Below are 21,086 nucleotides of genomic sequence, written 5' to 3'. Positions count from 1 at the left end.
TTTACTTTCTGCTGAGTTCTCTGTGTGTTCCTACACAGTTCCACTCAGTATCCATTAATCCTTGACAGTGTTGTTGTGGTGTTGGCAGGCATGGGCGGAGCCAGCCAAGTACGCAGTGATAGGCGCGGCGGCTCATCTCGGTGGCATCTCGCGTATCTCTATCTCACTGACTGTGATGATGATTGAAGCCACGGGCAACATCACCTTCGGTCTGCCTCTCATGTTGACCCTCATCACCACCAAGTGGGTGGGAGATCTGTTCACTGAGGTAAGTAGTCACATTACTCTAGTGACTAGGAATCTCCAAACTGAAACCTATTACAGTAGAAACTCGTTAACAAGATTTGTGGGGATTAATGAATGAGACTTGTTATCAAGGTTGACTAATATATCGAGGTTTGCAATAACAAGTGATTAGGGGTTAGATAATTTCAAGGAGATTTCAAAATGCACTTCTTTTCAATGGTGACTTGTTATTAAGGGTCTTGTTATTGAGGTTCCACTGTAAGTTGAGTTTCAGTTCTCGAATCAGAATAAAATATTCATAAAATATTATCTTAAATACTATTTGTATAAAGTCTAAAACTTATAATTTATTGTCAGAATAACAGTATCATCGATCACCCAACCATGGCATCATCTGAAGGCATTTGTTATGATGACAGCAACCAAGCTACCTTGTGATTATTTCCTGCTATCACTATTATGTCGCTAGATTCCTATCTCGAAATGTCCTTAAATTATTAGAACTTAAAAGAATCATGAATTTACAGAAAATCTAAGGGACTTGACTATTTCTTTTTAGATTTCATTACATTTACTACTTGTAACAAACGGGTTGTGGTAATGTGGACAAACAGTGTAACTAAATATAAGATTCTGTTCTTGAAGTCAGCCAATCAAATTGCAAATTGAAATATTTGGACAGACACATCACTAGCAACAATCAAATACTGAATAAATCATCGTTTTAGGGTGAGAGTTGAGTGTAAAAGGTATGCTGGAAATGAGATGTACCGTACTTTGTGTAAGTAATATTGTTATCTCTCGTCTCTGCAGGGTGTGTATGAGATGCAGATCTACCTGTTGGGAGTTCCGCTGCTGCCCTCTGCTCCCCCGCCTCTTTCAGCTGACATCAAGGCTACGGAGGTGATGTCTGCCCCCGCCGTCGTCTTCCCTGCCAAGGTCCGCGTCGGACGACTAATCGACATTCTGGAGAATGTTCCCCACAACGGCTTCCCCATTGTGGACAGTGCACATACATCTAGTCAGGTGACTGATTAAACAATTATGTGGAGGGCTTGATTGAGGGGAGACTTCCAAGACTCTAGCCATAAATTCATTTTTAGAGTATTAGAGGGAACATTTGAAGTTTCAACCTATTTAACAAATAATAATGCTGAAGGATACTAATAGAAGAAGGACTAGAGGATGATAATCTCCCGACTTCGATTAGAGTGATATAAATAACATCTCCCATGTTCACTTTTGTTTCCTTTGATTCCTACCCTGGTTTTCCCAAATTATTAAAATAATATTTTAAATACCAGTTTAAATTCAGATAATTATTACTTTTCAAGAAAATAATGTTCTTAATTTTCTGGTGTTCAATATCACCTGAGTTAAAATTAGAATGCATGAATATTTATTTATTCCTAAACAATATTTAAGATTCAATCATATATTTTACTTTTTTAAATCAATCAGCCAAATTCAAACCGCTGTGAGTGTAGATAATTGTTTTTTTTTCAAAGTTCCTAATTACCATTAACCAGTTTTTTTTTTCTGGGGGAGTAGGTCTTTATTGTTATTATTGCATAACAGGGAGTGCTCAAGTCAGTCGGACGACTGAAAGGACTCATTCTTCGCTCTCAGCTAATCGTCCTGTTGCGCAACAAATGTTTCAACGAGACTCCGCCATCGACCAGTGACGAGCTGCGGAAGAAACTACGGATGTTCCGAGATGCTTACGCACAGAACCAGCATGTTGAGGTGAGTACAAAAACCCTCTGTGAAAACCTTCAAATTAAAACTTTGTTTAATTTTACTGAATTTTCCAATGTCATCACCTAAGTTTGGGACTTTTGACGGTGTTGTTTATTTGGATTCCCTTATAATGCAAAAACTCTTTTTAAAATTAGAGTTTGAGCAAGAGGTATGTATAAAAGCCGTCATGATTATGGTAAGTGGTTTTGACACCACAACAATTATGTCAACTCATTCTTGTAAGTTACATTGTAAAAACAAAATGCTAACAAACAAAATATTGCATTAAAGTAGAACTCCTAATATCGTTCCTCGGAAATTCCAGTCCTCGGTTTATCTGGTCATTTCCCGGGATCGATACAAAAAATATTTTCCTCAGCTGTACACGTAGTCTCCATGATTTGAGCGTTCTCACGGTTTATCTTTTTACTGTTAATATACATTTTTAGCAGGATGACTACTCGGATATCCAAATTATCGTTTTAGTAATAGGTTGGTTTATCCGGTCTAAATGTTATCCGACCAGGAGCTCGTCATAACTCATACCCTCCATTAAAACTATAACGCCTAAAACATTCTTTTTATGTTGGGCCTAGCATTTATTTCCATTTGTGCATGTATAGTTTTATTAGTATCAGTTGCATCATAATTCAGTTTAACAAACTCTAACAGCACCGATTGATACACCAATTTTATTCTAAACCTTTTACAAAAAGAGATTTCTCCACGATTAAACCAAATCATTATGAATCATAACAATAAAAGAAACTTTAACAACATTAAGTTTATTCTGTTGGTGTGTTATTAATTTCCCAAACATGAAGTTGTACGCTTGAGAAATCAGCCAGGCTTATCATCTCTATAAACAGTCTTAATTAATCAGGTGAACTACAGTAGTTAATAGTATGACTATGTTTTTGTGAGGATTTCAAGCTCCCCCTAACATTTTTCCTAGTATTAGTTTCCATGTTAACTAATTTGATGTTTCCAGCAAGGATATCGGGGCTAGACCCTATCATTGTGCAGCCGAACCAGCATGAACTATTTGTGCTAATTTTTGCTGTTTTTAAAGCTGCATGGTGGATGGATTGACGTAAGAACTTTTTAATATTTTTCGATACAGTTTATTTTTAAGCAATTTTAGTGTAGAATAGACATTTAACCACTGATGCCATAGGTATTTGTTTTGATTTATTATTGTACAGTATATTATATTTACAATCTCACAAAACTTCCTTAATTTTGAGTATGTGATTACTAAAATTCAAAATACCGGCTTATATTTTAGAGATTTATAATCATAATCGCTTCTTAAGCCTTAACTTTAGCTGGGGAGAAGTTGACGTTCCATTTCCAAGTTAGGGTTTAACCAGTTAAAAAGAACATTCATTAAAAAACTTCAAAACCCTTAAATTTATGGAAAAATTGTTTGAAAAATCTTTAAAACCCATAAATTTTTTTTGTATTTACCTACATAAATTCTCATTTATTGTGATTTATTTATTTTTTATTACAACCAGGTGTTAGGAAGGACACCAGTGATCCGTGAAAATCATTATTTTTGTCATTTTTTGCTGAAAATGTAAAAATCAGTACTGTATAATAATTTCAATATAGCTTGTTTTTAATTCCACCAATTTTTTTGCGATGTGTGGTGTCTGCAAAAGTACATTTTTATATGTTTTGTTGAATTTTTTTTCCTGAAATCAATTTAAATTATGAACACGCTTCTGAAATCAATTTACATTATGAACTATTGCGATATGATGACTTGGAATGTTTGTATATAGTTCTACATCTACTATACTACTGTAGTCTATCGTAGTTTAACTTTTAGTAAACTTATTCTCTCACAGAACGACGTGAAGATCTCGGAGGCGGAGTATGACCTGATGCTGGACCTTCGACCCTACATGAACCCTTCGCCCTACACTGTCAAATATGTGAGTAAACTCAATTACAATTTGTATTTTTTATTGTTCATCACAAAAGCCTACATTTCTAAATCACCCCGTACAAAAAATAGCTATATCGATAACAGCTGATATGAAAGAAAGTAATTGTTTCCCAAGCTCTGATTTAGATCAAGGGAAAACAATCAGCTGATCTTCCCTTTATCTAAATTAACTTTCCCTTTCCCTCAATCAGTTCTCCATTTGCCCACTGTGCACGCTAGTGTTTGTTTACAATTTATTTCTATAATTGAAATCAGCTGTTTTTACTGTTTATCAATACAAATATGAATATAAATTGACATATGCTAGTTTTGCTGTGTTTAAGCATTTGTTTTTTTTCGTTCCTCTATCGCAGCAGTCGCTACTGCCATTTTTGTGACATAAAATGTTATACATCTTCACTTTCTTTGGATCACCACAAGGATAAGTGGGTATTAAAGGGGATTGAGGTTTTAAATGGCATTTAACATTTAAGTAACTTCTTTCATGTTTCAGAACGCCTCACTGCCGAGAATATTCCGATTGTTTCGAGGCCTAGGGCTGAGACATATCGTCGTAGTGAATGATATTAATGAGGTCAGTATATCTTACCTACATTAGTACATTTCAGAACCAAGTATTTTGGTGTATTTTAGTAGACTATAAGTAAAATTATATTTAATAAATATTTCAAAGTACAATGGTAATAACAATTTTATGTCTTCAATTCCCCCTGTAATTCTCATTCGCTCATTGATTGTCAGAGCTATCGTTATAAAATGTGTATAATTGATCTAAAAAAATGTTAGATTCCCTTCGACACACTAGGGACTAGGGTGCATTTAAGGTGAAGATGTGTGAATGATGAGTTTACTTTACGATGAATGAAACGACATATTTGATTATTATCAGCCAGTTTGTTTGCCAGGACCACTTATTATAGCCAAATGATCAAAAACAGCTGGGTCCAATTTTCAACCATCAAAAAGCTGCTGACCTCTCGTGATCAAACTGGCAACCTTCTGGTTATTATGTGAGCCCTAGTGGTGGGTCTTATATAACGTAATAGGATAAATAACATTATTACTGAAACAAGTTAAATAACGCTGACCGTGTAATCCTGTTAATTAATAGTAAACGCTTGGCAATAGTTTGCTGAGAATAATATTATTTTTATAACGTCGTAGTACCCGAACAAGTGAAATAACGCTGGAAGGGGAAATAATAGGTGAGAAAAATAATAGTGTTATTTCACCTATTACCAAAGAAACTAAGGAACGTTCCTGACTATTACTGAAAAGTAACGGTATTTCCCATCTCTAGTGAGCACTATATAAGGTTTGACTCGTGAGTGGCATCCCAGTAGTGAATTGTATAAACTGTGTGTTTGTTTTGCAGGTGGTAGGCATGGTGACCAGGAAGGACCTGGCCAGGTACCGTACATGGCGCCACGCTGGCACCATGGGCCTCAAGGAGCTTAGAGTAAGAGTATGACAAGGTATGTTGTTCAATTCCTAGAATTTTCAATCTCAAATTTGATTATGAATTTTTAATAGTTGATTCTTAAATTCAAATGTAGTTTGTGTTTGCTAGAATATTCAGCGAAAACCAATCCTCACTGCCGTTTACTCTATTTTGAATCAGCCGTAAAACTTATGATTAATTTTAAAACAGTTTCCACTAAAATCTTAAAATTGTTATACAAATTTGCGTTTTTGAACATGAGCGGCCGTTGTCACTGTCAGTCAACTAAATGACAACTACAGGACCAGGGAAGATGAGCAATTAAACACTGATTTTGCTGGCCATGTTTTGGCAGAAAAGGCACAAGTTAATTATAGTTGAATCTCAGATCAGACCCAAATGTTAGTAGTTGACTGGGAAGAAGTAGACATCCTAAATAGCCAACGGATTGCTGATACCGTTTATTTCTTTTACGCAAGAAGCACCTTTATCTCCACTGTATGTTTCAGGGCTGCACATCGGAGCTCCTCCCGACAACTGTTTGTCGTTCAGGGAACGACGTCGGGCTTCGTTCAGTCTGGATAGCCAACAGTCGGACGAGATGTAGCTCCGAGTGGATCCGTAGCTCAGCAATACAAGCAGTAGACGGTAGACGACGCGCGGCTCCCATAGAACAGTGACCTGCCAGTCAAATTATCTTTTTTTGCAGTCCTTTTTTTGCTTCTAGCAATCAGCCATTGCTTCTTTTTAATGCAAAGTAATTTTTTTTTAACCTACACAATCTGCATTCAAAATGTTCAGAATGTTTCTATCGCAAAATAATGGATAAACAAACTAAATATGGAGCTGTTACAGATAAGTTAGTTATGGTAAATTAGTATTACCACATTGGAAAGAGGTTCCTTTTATTTGTTGCCATCTAAAGATAAAAAGATTAATCTTTAGTTTAACCTTTTTCTCAAATTACGCTCTTACCCGGAAATAGCTCCTTAGTTTAAGAATAAAATATATTTTTGTTGGTCTAGAACTTGGTCTGACGTTTCATAAAACCCAAATGTTATGAACATTAGCTTTGTTTAGAGCTGTTAAATATATTTTTTAGTTTATGTTATTTTGAACAGCTGTTCAGCCACATTCCTTGGCAACTGAGTGGTTATTCTCCATCTGTGTTTGGTCGGACCCCAGCTCTGAGTATCCACCCAGTGACAGACAAACGGTTGTAAAGTAATCTAGATGAATTAGATATCGCTATTTCAGATCTACAGGGTTTACAGTTTTAACTAATTCAGTTCTACCAAGTTTTGTGCTCAAATTTTGCTTGTTAAAGTCTGTTTTGGTAAGTTTTGTTAGCTTCGATTTCACACTTAAACTTTGTTCTTCATGATCCTATGTAGACTTTTAATCGCTTACATGACAAGTTCAACAAGGCGGGGGTCGTGAGTCTTGCGAATGTCAAGCCACTTGTCATCACTGCCTGAGCTCGTGGCTGAGCAGGAGGTCTAACTGATACCTACGATGTTAACAGTAGCGCCAACTGTCAGAATATTGGTTCAGCTGAAAACTTATTTACTTATTGCCTATTTAGAGCTTAATAATACTGATTTTAAAATACTTTATGATAGAGAAAAAAAAACATTCAGTAACTGTTATTCTTAAAAATTCTTTAAAATGGATAAAAAAATCCATCATCAAAATAAAAGTGGCATGTCCGCTCAGCCACGCAGCGTCTTGACTCGTCTTTCCGGATAGTGAGAGGTCACCCGCCTCGCCACGGAAAACATCAATTGAATTGAAATACTCCTATTCTCCTCTTTTTTGTAATCATACAAAATTCAAATGTTTTGTTTTACCGCAAGTGAATCATACAATGAAGACTTACTTATTTTGAGTACTAGAAAGTAAATAATGTTCACAATTTCTACATCTTACGGGAGGAAGAAAATTATTTAGTGAGATGATGATGTAAAAAGAGGATCTAAAATATTATGGTTAATTCAACTACTCTTAAAATTGGATGTTTCTGTCTGTGTTTAAAACTTTACATCCTGTTTTGAAACATTTCAATCGATGAAACATAACCGATGATATTGGCGAGTCGGGTTGAGATTAAATCATAAACATTGTATATAAGAAAACATATAGTTACCGTACATGTACTTAGTCGCCCAAAGAGGGTACTTGACCCCACTTACGCTTCTGTTAAAACTGATAGATATTGACTGTCTGTGAATGTGAAGTTTATTTACGATGTTGGATGTTTTTATGTTCCAAAGTTATCGTGTCAGAGGTACTATGGTGTTAAACACTACCTGTAAACTTGTTGAGTATTGTGTTATTTAATGAAAGTCTGTTGATTTTGTGTTAGTTTATGAAGAATTACTGCTAAATTATATTGTATTCAATTATTACTGTAGGCATTCAATGTAAAAGTCTCACATTTTTATTATAACGTTAATTTTTATTTATCTTTTTTTAATATTCTCTCAATAGGAAAAATCCATCAATTTGTTTTATTTTAACTATGTAAATTACGTTTACAAAAATCTTTTAATAAATATTAACTTCAAAGCTGATGAGAAACAAAGCTTTTAAAATGTGCTGTTCCAATATATTACGTTGCAGTCTTAAATCTTCATAAACTTAAGTTACCACTCTATATTTTATTGTAAGAAGTTGTTACTTTAAAAGTTACTCTAAGAATATAAGTTGTTTCTGTTGGAAATGTGTTTCTTATATGAAATGTTATCGGTTAGTTTTAAGAATCTAGAGAACTATGTAATTGTTATCTATTCGTATAGTAGGCTAGCGAATTTTATTTTTTTGTGCTCACATTGATTTCTAGATGAAGAATCTTCATGTACAGTTGTAGTGATGGATATATAAATATCACATGTATTAAACTATTATATAAAAGTATTTTGAAGGACTTTATGTACGTAGAGCTGTTAATAACTCTTAGAAAAGTAAATTTTAAGTATTTTTTTCAAGTGGGATCACTGGCTTGGTCAGAGCACATTGGACCAGGGCTGCCAACCGTGATGGATAGAATCATTTCAGACCATTCCATTAACAATAAATAAGCAGACAGTTTGGTTAACAAGGTCGGCAACCCTGGTCGTAGATCCCGCCAACTGACTGTGCCTATAGCTAGTGTTTTTTTTGAGGACCAACCAGCCTTCTATTGCGGCAAGCTCACTGTTTATAAATTTTGTTTCGATCGTTATGTTTTAGGTCCCATTTGTTACAAAATGTTTTTCTTGCGATCGTTAAAAAGCAGGTTGTGATCGGGTTACACTCGCCAGCTGTGATTAATCTTGAAAGATTATTTTGATTCTATTGACGTTGTAACTGTAGGGAGGTAAATTAAAAGCTTCGAATTTAGCATGAAAAATCTTGCATAAAGACATAAATGTGCCAAAGTTCATTTTCAAGTGTTTTTATTATTAGTCAATACTTAACGGTGATAACATATTTGATGAGCCTAAATAATTTTTGACGTATGCGAGTTTCGATTGCAACAAAGACATCGTCATTTTTAGATGTTTAGTTTTAAATTTCCCTTTAGAATCATTTTGCCTTTTGTATAAATCAAAAGTTGTGTTGTGCTCAATTTTAATATTTAGTTAAACATTAGTGACTGTAAATGTTATTAATGTACCTTAGCATCGCATGAAAGATAAGGTGATCTATTGTTTGAATTAATTAGTTCAGGAAGCTATAGCGTTTAATTGTTACCTTTCAATGTCGTCATTTTGAGAATGTAAGAAGCATTGTTCTTTTATAAGTTTCATGGTTCAAAGATGCTCGGCCTTAATATATTTTGTCTTTAAATGGGTTTTTCTCAAGTTTTTTACAGATTTTTGCTTATTGATCGCTAATAAGTAAAGAGCTGCAATTTAATTAATTGCTTTTACTAAAAATGTAACTGTAATAGTACCTCATAAGATCTTAAATTCTCTTGACTTGTTTTTTACATTTTTCCTAAAAAAGAGGCCTTCCACTTCATTTGATTTCAATGATGAAAAACATTTTAAAATCTTATTCATCTTGTGATACTCCTCTTCCATTAAACCGTGTCACTTTGGTATGCTCTTTCCTCTCTTCCAGTACGATATTGTGCCAATATGTACCTTGTTTTCCAGCAGGTAATTCTTCAGAACTAAGTTACTCAGAAAAACTTTAACGTAATTTGCATAATGTTTCTGTACAAATTGGAGTATGAATTTTCTTTTGCAATTTTAAATTAATTTTTAGTAGATTCTCCATTGTTTGACATCCTTCAGTAAGACACATATATAACAACTCGACAGATATTTCCATTAATGCATGAAGTGAACACTACAATGCACGGTGAATATGTGAATGCTATAGCTGGCAGTGCCGGCCTAACATGGAGGAAAAGTGTGCTGAAAAAATCAAAATGTGTTGTGAAACATATTTTCATTCAAATCAATTTTCCCTAAATTTAATAACAATAAGATTTTACGATATTACATCTGTAATTTAAAAACTTCTGCAATTCTCTACTTTCTACTTGTTACATCCTAATAACTAAGGGCCTAAAATTTGCAAAGAAAATAACCCAAGATGCAGAAATGTGTCTTTTTTGTAGCATGTTCTTATTTTTTCAGTTACTGAATGATTACCGGCTAGATATTTTAGTTTAGGTGAAGATTGCACTTTAGTTACTCTAGTCGCACCTCCCTTACTACCAAATCTTACTAACTTTCCTCATTTGCACCTTCAGTCTTCCAGTTTTAGTGAGTTAAAAGTATAATTTTAACTACATAGTATTAATCTATATGATATATATTTTAAATAGGCTAATATATTATGCTGTAGAAGTATTTTTCTGCTTCAAAACTTTAGAAAATATATTAACACCGCAAGCTTCTTTGACTTGGTAACCAAATAATTTGTATGTTTTTGTAATGTGTAACTGAGATCGATTTAGGTTTGCAAAGACGTTTGTTCTTGATTTGTTAGAAATGATTTAGGTTTTAAATTTCATAGTAAATGTATTCAGATTTTTTTTCTCAAAGTACCATACTCCATTTCAGTGTTCAAACTGTGTTTTTTTTTTTGTTTTTTTTTAATTATTTGTGTCATGTTTATTCATACATTTTTTCTATCTAACTATACGACCTTGGCTATTACTTGAAATTAAACAATTTCAACAACTGTGTAAGCCAAAAAGATCACAGTTACACACAATAAGTTAAGTTTAGTCTAGATGTAGATTAAGTTTCGGAAGTTCGGTGGAAGTTACAGGCCTAATATTCTCGTACACTGATTTTGTTGTTATTTTTTTATATAAGATAAAATTTTACAAAAAAATTGTGAGGGAGTGAATGCAACGCCTTTGGGCTATTGTTGAATATTGTGATCATTTTTCTGTGTTACCATAATATATTCAATGTCGCTAGCGTAAGACGCGGTACCTAGGGATTTTTCGCTGTTAGATTAGGTTAGGTGCACAAATCGTTCCATTTTAACGTTAAGGTTATCGACGTTCATTTTCCTAAGCACTTTCTGTTCAAGGCTACTCTAGTGAAATCACATAAGTTTACAATGTATTTTTTCTATTTTTAAAATTTATTCAATGGTTGATTGAAGAGTATTTAGGTGATTAGTCCAAACATGTCTTTTCTTACTGAACGAAGATTAAGTACCCGTGTAGATTTCTCACTATACTTTAACTTAATATAATAGGCTCAAATTGGATGAAAAAATTAAATAATATGTATGGAATAAATTATTATCACAAAAAATATAAACACATGTTTGGACTCAGATAAGTATCGCAAAGGCAATGGCCTAGCCTCGTGCCAAAATTAGTTTTACTGCAATTTTTCTCTATAGTGGTATCTATCTCGGCTTATGAGACTTTAGTGCTAAGTTTTCCAGATTTATTGGCTTCAATTATTCTAGTCTTAAATTCTCTGATTTTTTAGCTTCAGACTAATTTTAAATGTTAGGGGTAGTGTCTAGGGTAGCTTTACTGTTAGCGGTAGAGGTAGGGATAAAAGTTAAACACGGTCGATTGATTAAATCTCAAAGTAACTTTTCCCCTCGAGTCGTTAATATAAAGGCATAAACTTCAACTTAAACAATGTATGAAATTAGGAATGTGTTCAAAATTTCATTTGTACGATTTTACACGCTTTTATGATGTTTTTAAACAAGTTTGTATTTTATTGACGCTTTTAAAATTTTACTGTAGTTATTTTTAGTATGATTAATTTTTATATACAGAATTCTGTACATAAATGATTTAATTGGTTTTATTGTTTTGCAAGGAACTGTTTTATGTGTAAGTTTCATACTCAATGTTTTATAAACTCTACCAAACCAACATGTTGATGGCAAAGCAGATCTCTCTAAATTTCTGTCCCGGTACTCTGTTCAAATATACAGGCTCTACTTGATGTTACAAAATGTGTGTGTATACCTTTACAAGATTCAATGTAGGTCCTGATTCACGAAATAAAATTATACAAAAATACAGTCAGTATGACATATTTATTATTTAAATTTAATAGTTCTAGCAATGCATCAAAGTACAAAACTAAAATAAGCTTATAGTGTAGCTAAAATGTTTAGTTTCTGTCGGACCACTCTTTATTGGACAACATAATGAGGAAAAGTAGAGATGAGTGTATGTATGGTTAAGGAGGGAGGAGATAAAAGAAGATCATCAGGGAAGGAATTATAAAAACTAAAGAATTCGTACTAATGTTGTTCAGTGACCTTATGGTTCAGAATGGCTATTATCAAAAGCAAGGTATTTTTTTTGTAATGAATGAGTTTTAAATGCTACATTATTAACAAAACCGCTTAAGGATATCTTTTCATCTTTTAACTAGCTTTGGATATCAACATACGTAATTGAGTAAATCTAACCACAATACTTCAGTATCAACTAAGTACTGTATGTTCAAATACGATATTTGTTTTCTGGCTGCTACAGCAGAAGAAGTTGTAACTTTAATGTGATAGTAAATTGAGTGATTCAGCAATTTAAATCGTAGAATAATGAAATTATATTGTTCAACCGATGAAAGTTTAATATATTATCTAAGTTGCCTACTATCTAGTTGTAATTACTCAGTTTCCGTTACCGGGGAAGCAATAATGTCGTCAATGATGTAACTCGAGGTAAAGCAATACTCGGGATGTGACGGCTCACGTAAACTTTTGTCAATTTTCAGTTTAGGACAATTACTGTACAATAAATCTGTGAGTTAGTTCACTAGTTAGGGAGCGATTGTTGATCCTGTGCCATGGCGCAGAATAAATCTGTCTTTCCAAAACTACTTGTCACTTAATTTTTACCTCCTACAATCCTGTCAAAGCTGTTGATGTAATTTACCCATGTTACCCTCACAGTGAAGAATGAACTACTATAGACATCCCAGAAACAAAAGAACCCTGGGCCATTTCGAGCCATGCATGTTTGAAGGGTAGCCTTTCCTACCGGCGCGAACCACGTGATCTTTTCGTTTCTGGGCAGGTTGTTTTGTTCTTGGGATGTCTGAAGTAGCAAATACCAGTCACATATAGTAGTTCACGATTCTTGTGGCACCACCTTCAGTTTGAGACTCCAGGCCTGAAGGACTTTATGTTCCCTGTTGACATATTTTGGTGGTGGTTTGTTACAAACCTAGCAACCTAGTAACACAACAAATACTAGGATATGTACATCTTGTATAATTATTTTTGTGTTTGCACGGTTGCAGCTGAAATTGTTGCCCCATTACTCGGTCATTCTACTGTCATAGACAAATAGAATAAATATAAATATAAACAGTCAGCTGTGCTGCGGTTAGCATACGTTCTGGCGTCCACCGCTAGGTTTTCCGTGTAGTTATGGCGCACACCGCTGCAGCGTCTGCTGGTCACATACGGATCCTGCGCTCCTCGCCTGCAGCGGTACACGGCACTCCTAGTGGTGGGCGTCGGAACCTTCCTTTGACAGTCTATATTTATTCTATTTGTCTATTGCTACTGTATAATTTTTTTTTTAAGTTTAGATAAGAAAAATTAATAAATTCTTGGTTATTAAAATTTTTTAAATTGTCTTATATAAGCAAATAAATTGACGAAAGCCCAAAGAGATTTTTGACTAAAAAAGGTATATTAGTCTAGGCAATAAAAAGTTATAGAGGGAAATGTTTCAAAAACAATGTATATAACCTGTAACGGTATAGTTAGGAGGTGAACATATCAAAGAGGATGGAGGATTGGCTTGAAGGTACAATTCTGGTTTTTGGCTTATATCTCAAAAGCATGCATCCCATCGAAATCATTGTCCTGTACAAAATGAAAGGCTATTAAGAATACTCTGGTATAATAAGTTTACAAGTTGTGAAACAAGTATATTAGTGATCATAAGTTTCGTTCTGTAACATTTTTTATAAAAATCTTAATACGTCAACATCATCATAAAAATTTGTTGATTTAGAAAAGTGCATTTTTCCCTCTAGTTTTGGTCTTTGTTAACTCCTAAACTGTGCACCCAAGAAAGAAATGAATGCTGCCAAGGTTTGTATAAAATCAGAAATTCCCTTAAATCTCAATGATATAATGACTTTACTAGACTAGGCATACTTATTTCCGTTCAGTTCAGTTTGTTTCCAAAGCTAATTAACCTTTAGTGCAAAAAAAAAATAATGTTCATCATACTACTGCAAAAAACGGTCGTTTTTAATATAGGTATGCGTTGTGTGTCTAAAGCAGCTTAGTTCTCTCTCTAGAGAGTAAAATGCATTTTTAGTCCCTAGGGAGTAAAGCATTGTCTATTACTGTATTAACTCACTATTTGACGAAAAATATACACGGGTGTGGCAGCTAACACAGAGTTTAGTACATATCTGACCTCTTCACCAAATGGGAGCAGTAAGGACGAACCGCATCAAGTGGGATCATAGCTTATTTATTAATTTTCCTTAAATTAGAACACATTAAATTAGAAAAACATTAAATTAAGGATGTACGAAAGATTGAATTTGGAACCTGGCAATGGGAACGAAATATATGTCAAACATATACAATATTAAAATTTATGTTCTGATATCCGTGAATACGAGTACGAGCATGATACCTCGTGCAAGGCATGCTAAGAGGGGAACGCGCCAAGGCGCCACCACGTCAACCCGCCACCACGTCAACCCGCCATCAAAAAGAAGAAGAAGTTTGAGGTGGCAGGTTGACGTGGTGGCTCGTTGTCGGGGTGGCACGTTGACTCTAGCGTGCACGACAACCCGCCACCTCGGAAAAACGTGTGGTGGTGGGTTGTCGTGGTGGCACGTTGTCCTGGTGGTGCTTAGACGTGTTCATACACGTCAACCAGCCACCTCTTTAGTGTGGTGGCGGGTTGACGTGGTGGCTGGTTGACGTCTACGTGTGAGGTGGCGGGTTGACGACATTGAACATTGAGCGTACACGACAACCCGCCACCTCATAAAATAGTGATGGTGGGTTGACGTGGTGGCACGTTGTCGCTTACATGCGAGGTGGCGGGTTGACGAGAGTTAACATGGGGTGTACACGACAACCCGCCATCTTTGTAGGCAAAGCCGCTGTTGTCTGTGTATTATAAAATGCATCACTTTTTGCAGTTTACCTGGACATGTGTTATCTAGTTTACTGTGAAGTTAACTATACATTAGTTATTGTTAATTCATTAATGATTGTTAATTCATTATTGTTAATACATTTTTAGTTGAAGTTAAAGTAATATATTATTGTTATTTATTCTAATAGTTTATTTATTATTGTTACTGTTGAATTTTTACAGACATTTGTGTCAATGTTGTATTTTTTTTATAATTACTCAAGAGACAATTAAGAACTCATAAAACTGCATGCTACTGTTTCAAACTGACAAAACTGTATGGTAAATAAGAAACAATATTTTTAGTGCAGACAAACCATTTGTGGTTTTTGCACTTTTGTATCCTATGTATTGGTAATTATTGTGTAAATAAATTTCTTGATTGATTGAAAAAAAAAATAATTTTCGAATCGTTAGATCTGCCATAGAAATAAAGTACACGCATCCACGCAAGACAACTTTTCCTTTTAATCAACGGTTATTGTTTATAAGAATTTTAAGATAAACTCAATACAAATTAACGATTAAGGGTCATTCTAGAATTAAAATAAAAATATTAATTATGTTTTCGCATATTTTCATTGAAGACAAAAACATGAAACTTAATTTTGAAAAATAAGATATTAGTTTCTTATGATTTTTTGTAGGTGCACACCTGGTATAATACCCATACTTATTTTCTTTTTCAGCATTATGACAATGCATTACAAAATAAGTTACCTAAAAACTTCATTTATTAATTGTAATTCACGTGTGTATGGCCTAAACAAAAATGATGAAAATGTATTGTTCGGTTATACTTTCTCTTAAAACCGTATTGTGGTGAAAATAATAATACATTCAACCAAAAACATAAAACAAAATATACATCGTTGATATAGAGTACAACAGACTAAAATGTGCTTTGTGTGGACTAGCGCGCACCTGTTTTTCTATTTAGAAGAATTTGAAAAAGGATACAGAACTAGACTCGACCCAACCGTGTAATGTACTTTGACCTCTGAGTCAAGGGTATTGCCAAGAGAAGTTCATACCAGACAGATATATTCCAAAAAACTCATTAGGAGATATCTTAAACAAAGATTTTTATTGCATTTTTGATGTTCTGCTTGAAATTCCATTTCATGCTTCAGGAAATACCTTACCGTTACTTAGTTATTATTCGGAGGCCACTTGTTTTAGAGGGATTTTTTTACCTAAGACCAAAAATAACTACATAATTAGAAAGAACCTATTTTAATTACCTTACTGTCCAGATTTGACATGATTGCAATTAGCGGGTTTTGAGTTCTGCCTCCCAGAAGGCAGCGGTGTCGGCGAAGATTTAGTTGAATGCGTCACCGCCCCTAGCTGCCACATGAACTCCGTCGAGTATGTATACTGCGCACTGTGGGCAGTATACACAATGGGCACAATGGGTTCGGGGCATTCCACTAATGTACTGTTGAAAATTGTATGAAATAATTGATTCATATTTAACAAAAGTATCTTTACTAACTAAACTAAATCTGTGTACAACTTGTAAACAAATCAAATCTAAACAATAACAATAATCACATAATAATGACATCTATCTATCCATCTATCATTTACTATGTCTATCTATACTATTATAAAGAAGAGGTTGTGTAGTGTGTTTGTATGAGATAAACAAGCTACTGAACCGATTTGACTCAAATTGGACAAAAATCAAGCTACTGCTCCGAGGATACATATAGAACTACCCCTTCGATATTGAACTAGTACTCTGCTCCACGGGCTTTCAAAATTCTGAGGTGAGGGATTTTGAACTTATTTAATACGCAAGCAGGTTTTTTGTGACATTTACTCCTCCGATACTACTAAACGATTGGCACGTTTTTGGTGTCATTTGGAAAGTGCGTAAAGTGAAGTTGTACAGGAAACTTTCTTTTTAGGGAAATAATTAGGGTGAGGCCCTGGGGCCCTTTAAAGTTTCGTATTTCTCCATAAGATTCATGGGAAACAGACATTGTTATGTAACTCCAGCTGTTTTCAGAAATTAAAAGTGAGAAGAAGAACATATGTTAATTGTAAACATTATGTAATTTACACAATATGTGGTAGGTTTATTTATGCCATTGATTATTGAAATGAAGAAAAATTCTATAACCATAAGTTGTGAAAATTATGTTATTGATATATTTTAATGTTAACAGTAGGGCAATTACAATGTAGGGCATACTTTTTTGTAAAATTTGGTGGCTATTTGTTTAAAAATTCAATATACTTAACAAGTGTTTGGATTAGGCAGTATGGACGTTTGGCACATCTTCCCGTTGCGAATATTTTTATCAACAGCAGAATATTGGTTTGGTTCTCTTTTGCGATTACTACGTGAAATGAAAACAGTATTTAGGTTGGAAATTAAAGGACTACGGGAAAGTGAACTGACCTGAGTGATACGACACCCCAATAACTGGAATGGACTTTGATGAGAAAGAAAAATGTAAGAAATTTAGAAACGTGCGAGGGGATTAACGGGACACCCCTGTATTCTGTCCCTTATATTTCCTTTAAAGTTCCCGCTGTACTGACTGGTATGGGTTATGGGATTGTTTATATTAAACAATAGGCCAAATACTTTGCACCAGGTTTCCACGTCTACATTTTACAACATGCATTTCGTTCACTTTCCCAGTAATAACTCATGGTTCGTTCCTGATTTAGCAATAATGAGGCATATTGTGCTATTGTTTTAATACATACGAGAGAGATTCAAAAAGGCCAGAAGGCAGAAAACAGTTTTGAGGTAATAACATGCCTATATTTTAATCAGGAAAGTGTTATCATCATGCCAAATTTCAGCATAATCCCGATGTGCCCAATGAGTTGTTATTGAGTGATTGAACCCCAAACAAACACACAAACTTTCATTTGTAATATTAGTATAATTGTGACAGGTAGCCGAATGAAACAACGAAAATGCACTACGAATAAATGATTTATTTACTTATAATAAAAACAGTAGTAAAGTATTTAGCTATCGACTTGCTGTATAATCCTATAAATTTAGTTTACAACACAAATAAGTTATTGGGGGACATAGCCTCCCGAGGAGGCTATGGGGAAAGGCGACGCGACGCGGAATTTACATGACCGATTGAATTGGATTTAGAATTTAGACTAACTGAACTGAGTGCGCTCTTCCCATAGCCCAGAGTTGGGCGTGGAGGGGAACCAGCCAATCACGTTGCGGCTATGCCGCGTGACGTCAGTGCAAGCCCTGGACGGTGCTGCTGCCTAACGATTCATCAGGGCATTAGGCAAACTATAGTTGCGCATTAACTGATTTCATCGAGCGACTTGCTGAGCTGTATCAGCAAATTCCAGCCATGCGCGTTACACTTTCCGAGAACGTTGGCCTGACCCAGCGCTGAGCCATGCTGAGGGAATATTCCATGGTGAGGCAACTGGTTGACGCAAAAAGCTGGGAGGTTAACAGTCCAATATTACATACCCTCTTTTTATATTTGAAATAAAGCAAAGCTTCTGTGACGGTAAAGACAGGGTTTCCTGAGGGTGTAACCAAAACCTCCCCAACTGATATGTAATGGGTCTGGGAATTTTTGGGACCGTCACATCCCCCTCCTCCTCAGACCTTGCTGACCCCAGCAAGAGGTACAGCAGGAAGCAGTGAGCGAGCCTTGCACCTGAGGACTCTCAAATCTCCATACTATGGTTCTCAGCCACAGAAATCCGGTCAGCGAAGCCCAACGCCACACCAAGGCCAATTTAAACGCCTCGTAAAATGTAACTTGATGAATTTAAATTTTCCAAACAAAAAAAACCCATTAAAAGAAAATCATATAATTGAACCCTCTAACGTCATCGCCTTTCCCCGTTAATGCTATAAATTTAATTAATTACATCCATAACTCTGGATTCCAAAAACACTAACATTCAACCTACAATCCTTACACTATATATAAAGTTATTCAATTTAAACAGCAAGTCGAAGCAAAAGAACAAAAACAATAAACCACAACAAACTACAATAAATAAAATCCTTCATAACTGGACCTAACACTAACAGTAATAAAACATTTTGGTAACGATACATTAATTTTAAATTTCAAGAATAAAAATCAAACAAAACAGATTCAAAGCTATCTTCATCAAGGAAAAATTTAAACGATCATTGCTACTGCATTAATACAGTAATAAATCAATAGCTTAAACAAACAATAATAGTTATGTTCATCTCAGATAATGCTTGCTTCCCTCGGATGAGAGAATACACAGACCCACTTATCTTCGGTAATGATTCAGAGCAAGCGCTCCTGCCATGCTGGTTAGTAGTCCTTAGAAATATAAAGGTAACAATGAATTTAGGCAGTCACAGCCTAATCTATAAATTCTCCCCCGGTAATATCATGGGGTGTATTACAAGTTGGTTGATAAATTTGAATGTAAAGCGAATACGGTTTGCAGCAAATATTTCTCAGCCGAATATAAGGGGCGTTTACAATTTTCAACTTAATTTAGTTTCGTTAATACTGAATATAATGTACCAAATGCCGAAACGAAGCAAGCACTGTAGAGCAGAACATGGCACTACTAAGTGTCAACAACAATGAAAAAAACTATTATAACAAATGAACATATTAGATAAAAAAAAAGAAAGATACTTATGAGTGCATGCAAGCAAATTCAGTAGCAATCATGAACTAATATGGAAACTGATAACTCCTAAAACTCAACTTTTACCTTAACTTCAACTAAGTTTCCCATGGCTAAAACAAAAAGCCAACCAAATATACCTATCTAAATAAATAATGAAATAAATAATCTAATAAATAAATAAATAATAACAAATAGCAAAATCCGTTAAATGACAATTTACTGGGTCATGGGTCTGGCTACCGAGGTTGAAGGTGCCGGCCTACCTCCAAACAAGGCACATTGGCTTGACAATGTCCAAAATAGAGTTACCTTTGTTATTTGAATTGAAATAAATTTGATTATAATTTTTATCAGATAAGAAAATATCATAGTCCAAGGCCAAGGGTACGGTCCAGCATTATTAGATGGTAGGGAAGGATAAGGGTAATTAGGAAGTTAGTAGGACTGCAGCTGCTTACTTTCCCGTGTTGCCTTGACTCTTGGGCCATACACACTCACTGAGGAGTACATCTTCTTCATTTAGAATTTAAATTTCTCCTATAAATAGCTGTAAAGCAAAATTTCGGATCAAACTTTAACAAGCACAGCCAACCCAATCAACTAACCAATCAGGACTAACAATAACTAACAATAACAAACTAACAATAAGGACACACCAGTGCCCAATGGTGTGAATAAAAATAGAAAATCAATTAATTTATAGCAGCACTACAGGCATCGGCTACTACCAAACATCATACGCGAGTGTGCATTGTCCCATGGCGCCTACTTGTAAAACCGATAGTCCTTTTTAACAGTACATTAATAAAATACTTATGAAATAGTTACACAGAAAGAATACTAATTATATAATAATAGAAAAAGAAGAATCTATTAATGTCTGGAGCTCCATTTAAAAGTGTCCTGCCACTTACTTATTGCGCGCACTGCACTAGTCAACTTACGCCACCCAATGTGACTGCAATCGGGGGCGGTTTAGTTCAGCAACAAGTTGCAGGCTGGGCATGCCCTGTCTATCTTCCGCGGAAGGCCTGACCTCTACACTGGAGCGCTCTGGTTCCATCTCCCTTACTGCTGGTGCCTCTTCCTGATCTTGTGTAGTTCTCGCAACAGCGGCTCGCAGCCACAGGGCTGCTCTACGTCTCCACCTGTAAACGAGAAAACAGCTATTAGAATAATCGAGATGGAGAGGCCACCCAGTTTCAACTTTTCAACATTCTTTAGTTGCAAATGATGGAATCTGAGGAGCTGGAAGGCATTCTCAAAAGAATACTCCTTTACGCTCAGAGTGCCAAGCTGGTAATTATTTTGGCTACTTCTCAAGGACGTCCTTTAAACATTACATCACAAATACACACGTCATGGCCATGACCAGGGAGGCTCTTAGCTCCACCCCCCTCTACAGCTCAAGCGCAGCTGGTAGCGGCTAACAGGTTCTGTCA

At 35.1% G+C, this 21,086-nt stretch overlaps 1 protein-coding gene across 5 annotated transcripts in view; it reads left to right on the top strand.

The window, feature by feature from the left end:
• The window catches only part of LOC129000244 (H(+)/Cl(-) exchange transporter 7-like), a 59,994-nt gene extending 47,304 nt beyond the window's left edge, over window positions 1–12,690 (top strand). For 3 of the 5 annotated variants that reach the window (XM_054427202.1, XM_054427199.1, XM_054427201.1), the window contains 8 exons: window positions 89–268; window positions 1,060–1,272; window positions 1,825–1,992; window positions 3,059–3,079; window positions 3,843–3,929; window positions 4,437–4,517; window positions 5,319–5,418; window positions 5,894–12,690. In XM_054427202.1, the coding sequence (XP_054283177.1) occupies window positions 89–268; window positions 1,060–1,272; window positions 1,825–1,992; window positions 3,059–3,079; window positions 3,843–3,929; window positions 4,437–4,517; window positions 5,319–5,414 (846 nt within the window). In that variant the 3' untranslated portion in view covers window positions 5,415–5,418; window positions 5,894–12,690. Of the gene's footprint in view, window positions 1–88; window positions 269–1,059; window positions 1,273–1,824; window positions 1,993–2,977; window positions 3,080–3,842; window positions 3,930–4,436; window positions 4,518–5,318; window positions 5,419–5,893 lie in introns of those variants that run through there. The other 2 variants (XM_054427200.1, XR_008491351.1) reach the window with 2 other exon arrangements.
• The last annotated feature ends 8,396 nt before the right edge of the window (window positions 12,691–21,086 follow it).

This window comes from Macrosteles quadrilineatus, unplaced genomic scaffold (assembly GCF_028750875.1).
Source record: "Macrosteles quadrilineatus isolate MER2022 unplaced genomic scaffold, UCM_ALF_1.0 Scaffold_8__2_contigs__length_117827958, whole genome shotgun sequence".
In the NCBI taxonomy this organism is placed as follows: domain Eukaryota; kingdom Metazoa; phylum Arthropoda; class Insecta; order Hemiptera; family Cicadellidae; genus Macrosteles; species Macrosteles quadrilineatus.
This window is presented reverse-complemented; position numbering and strand designations above follow the sequence as displayed.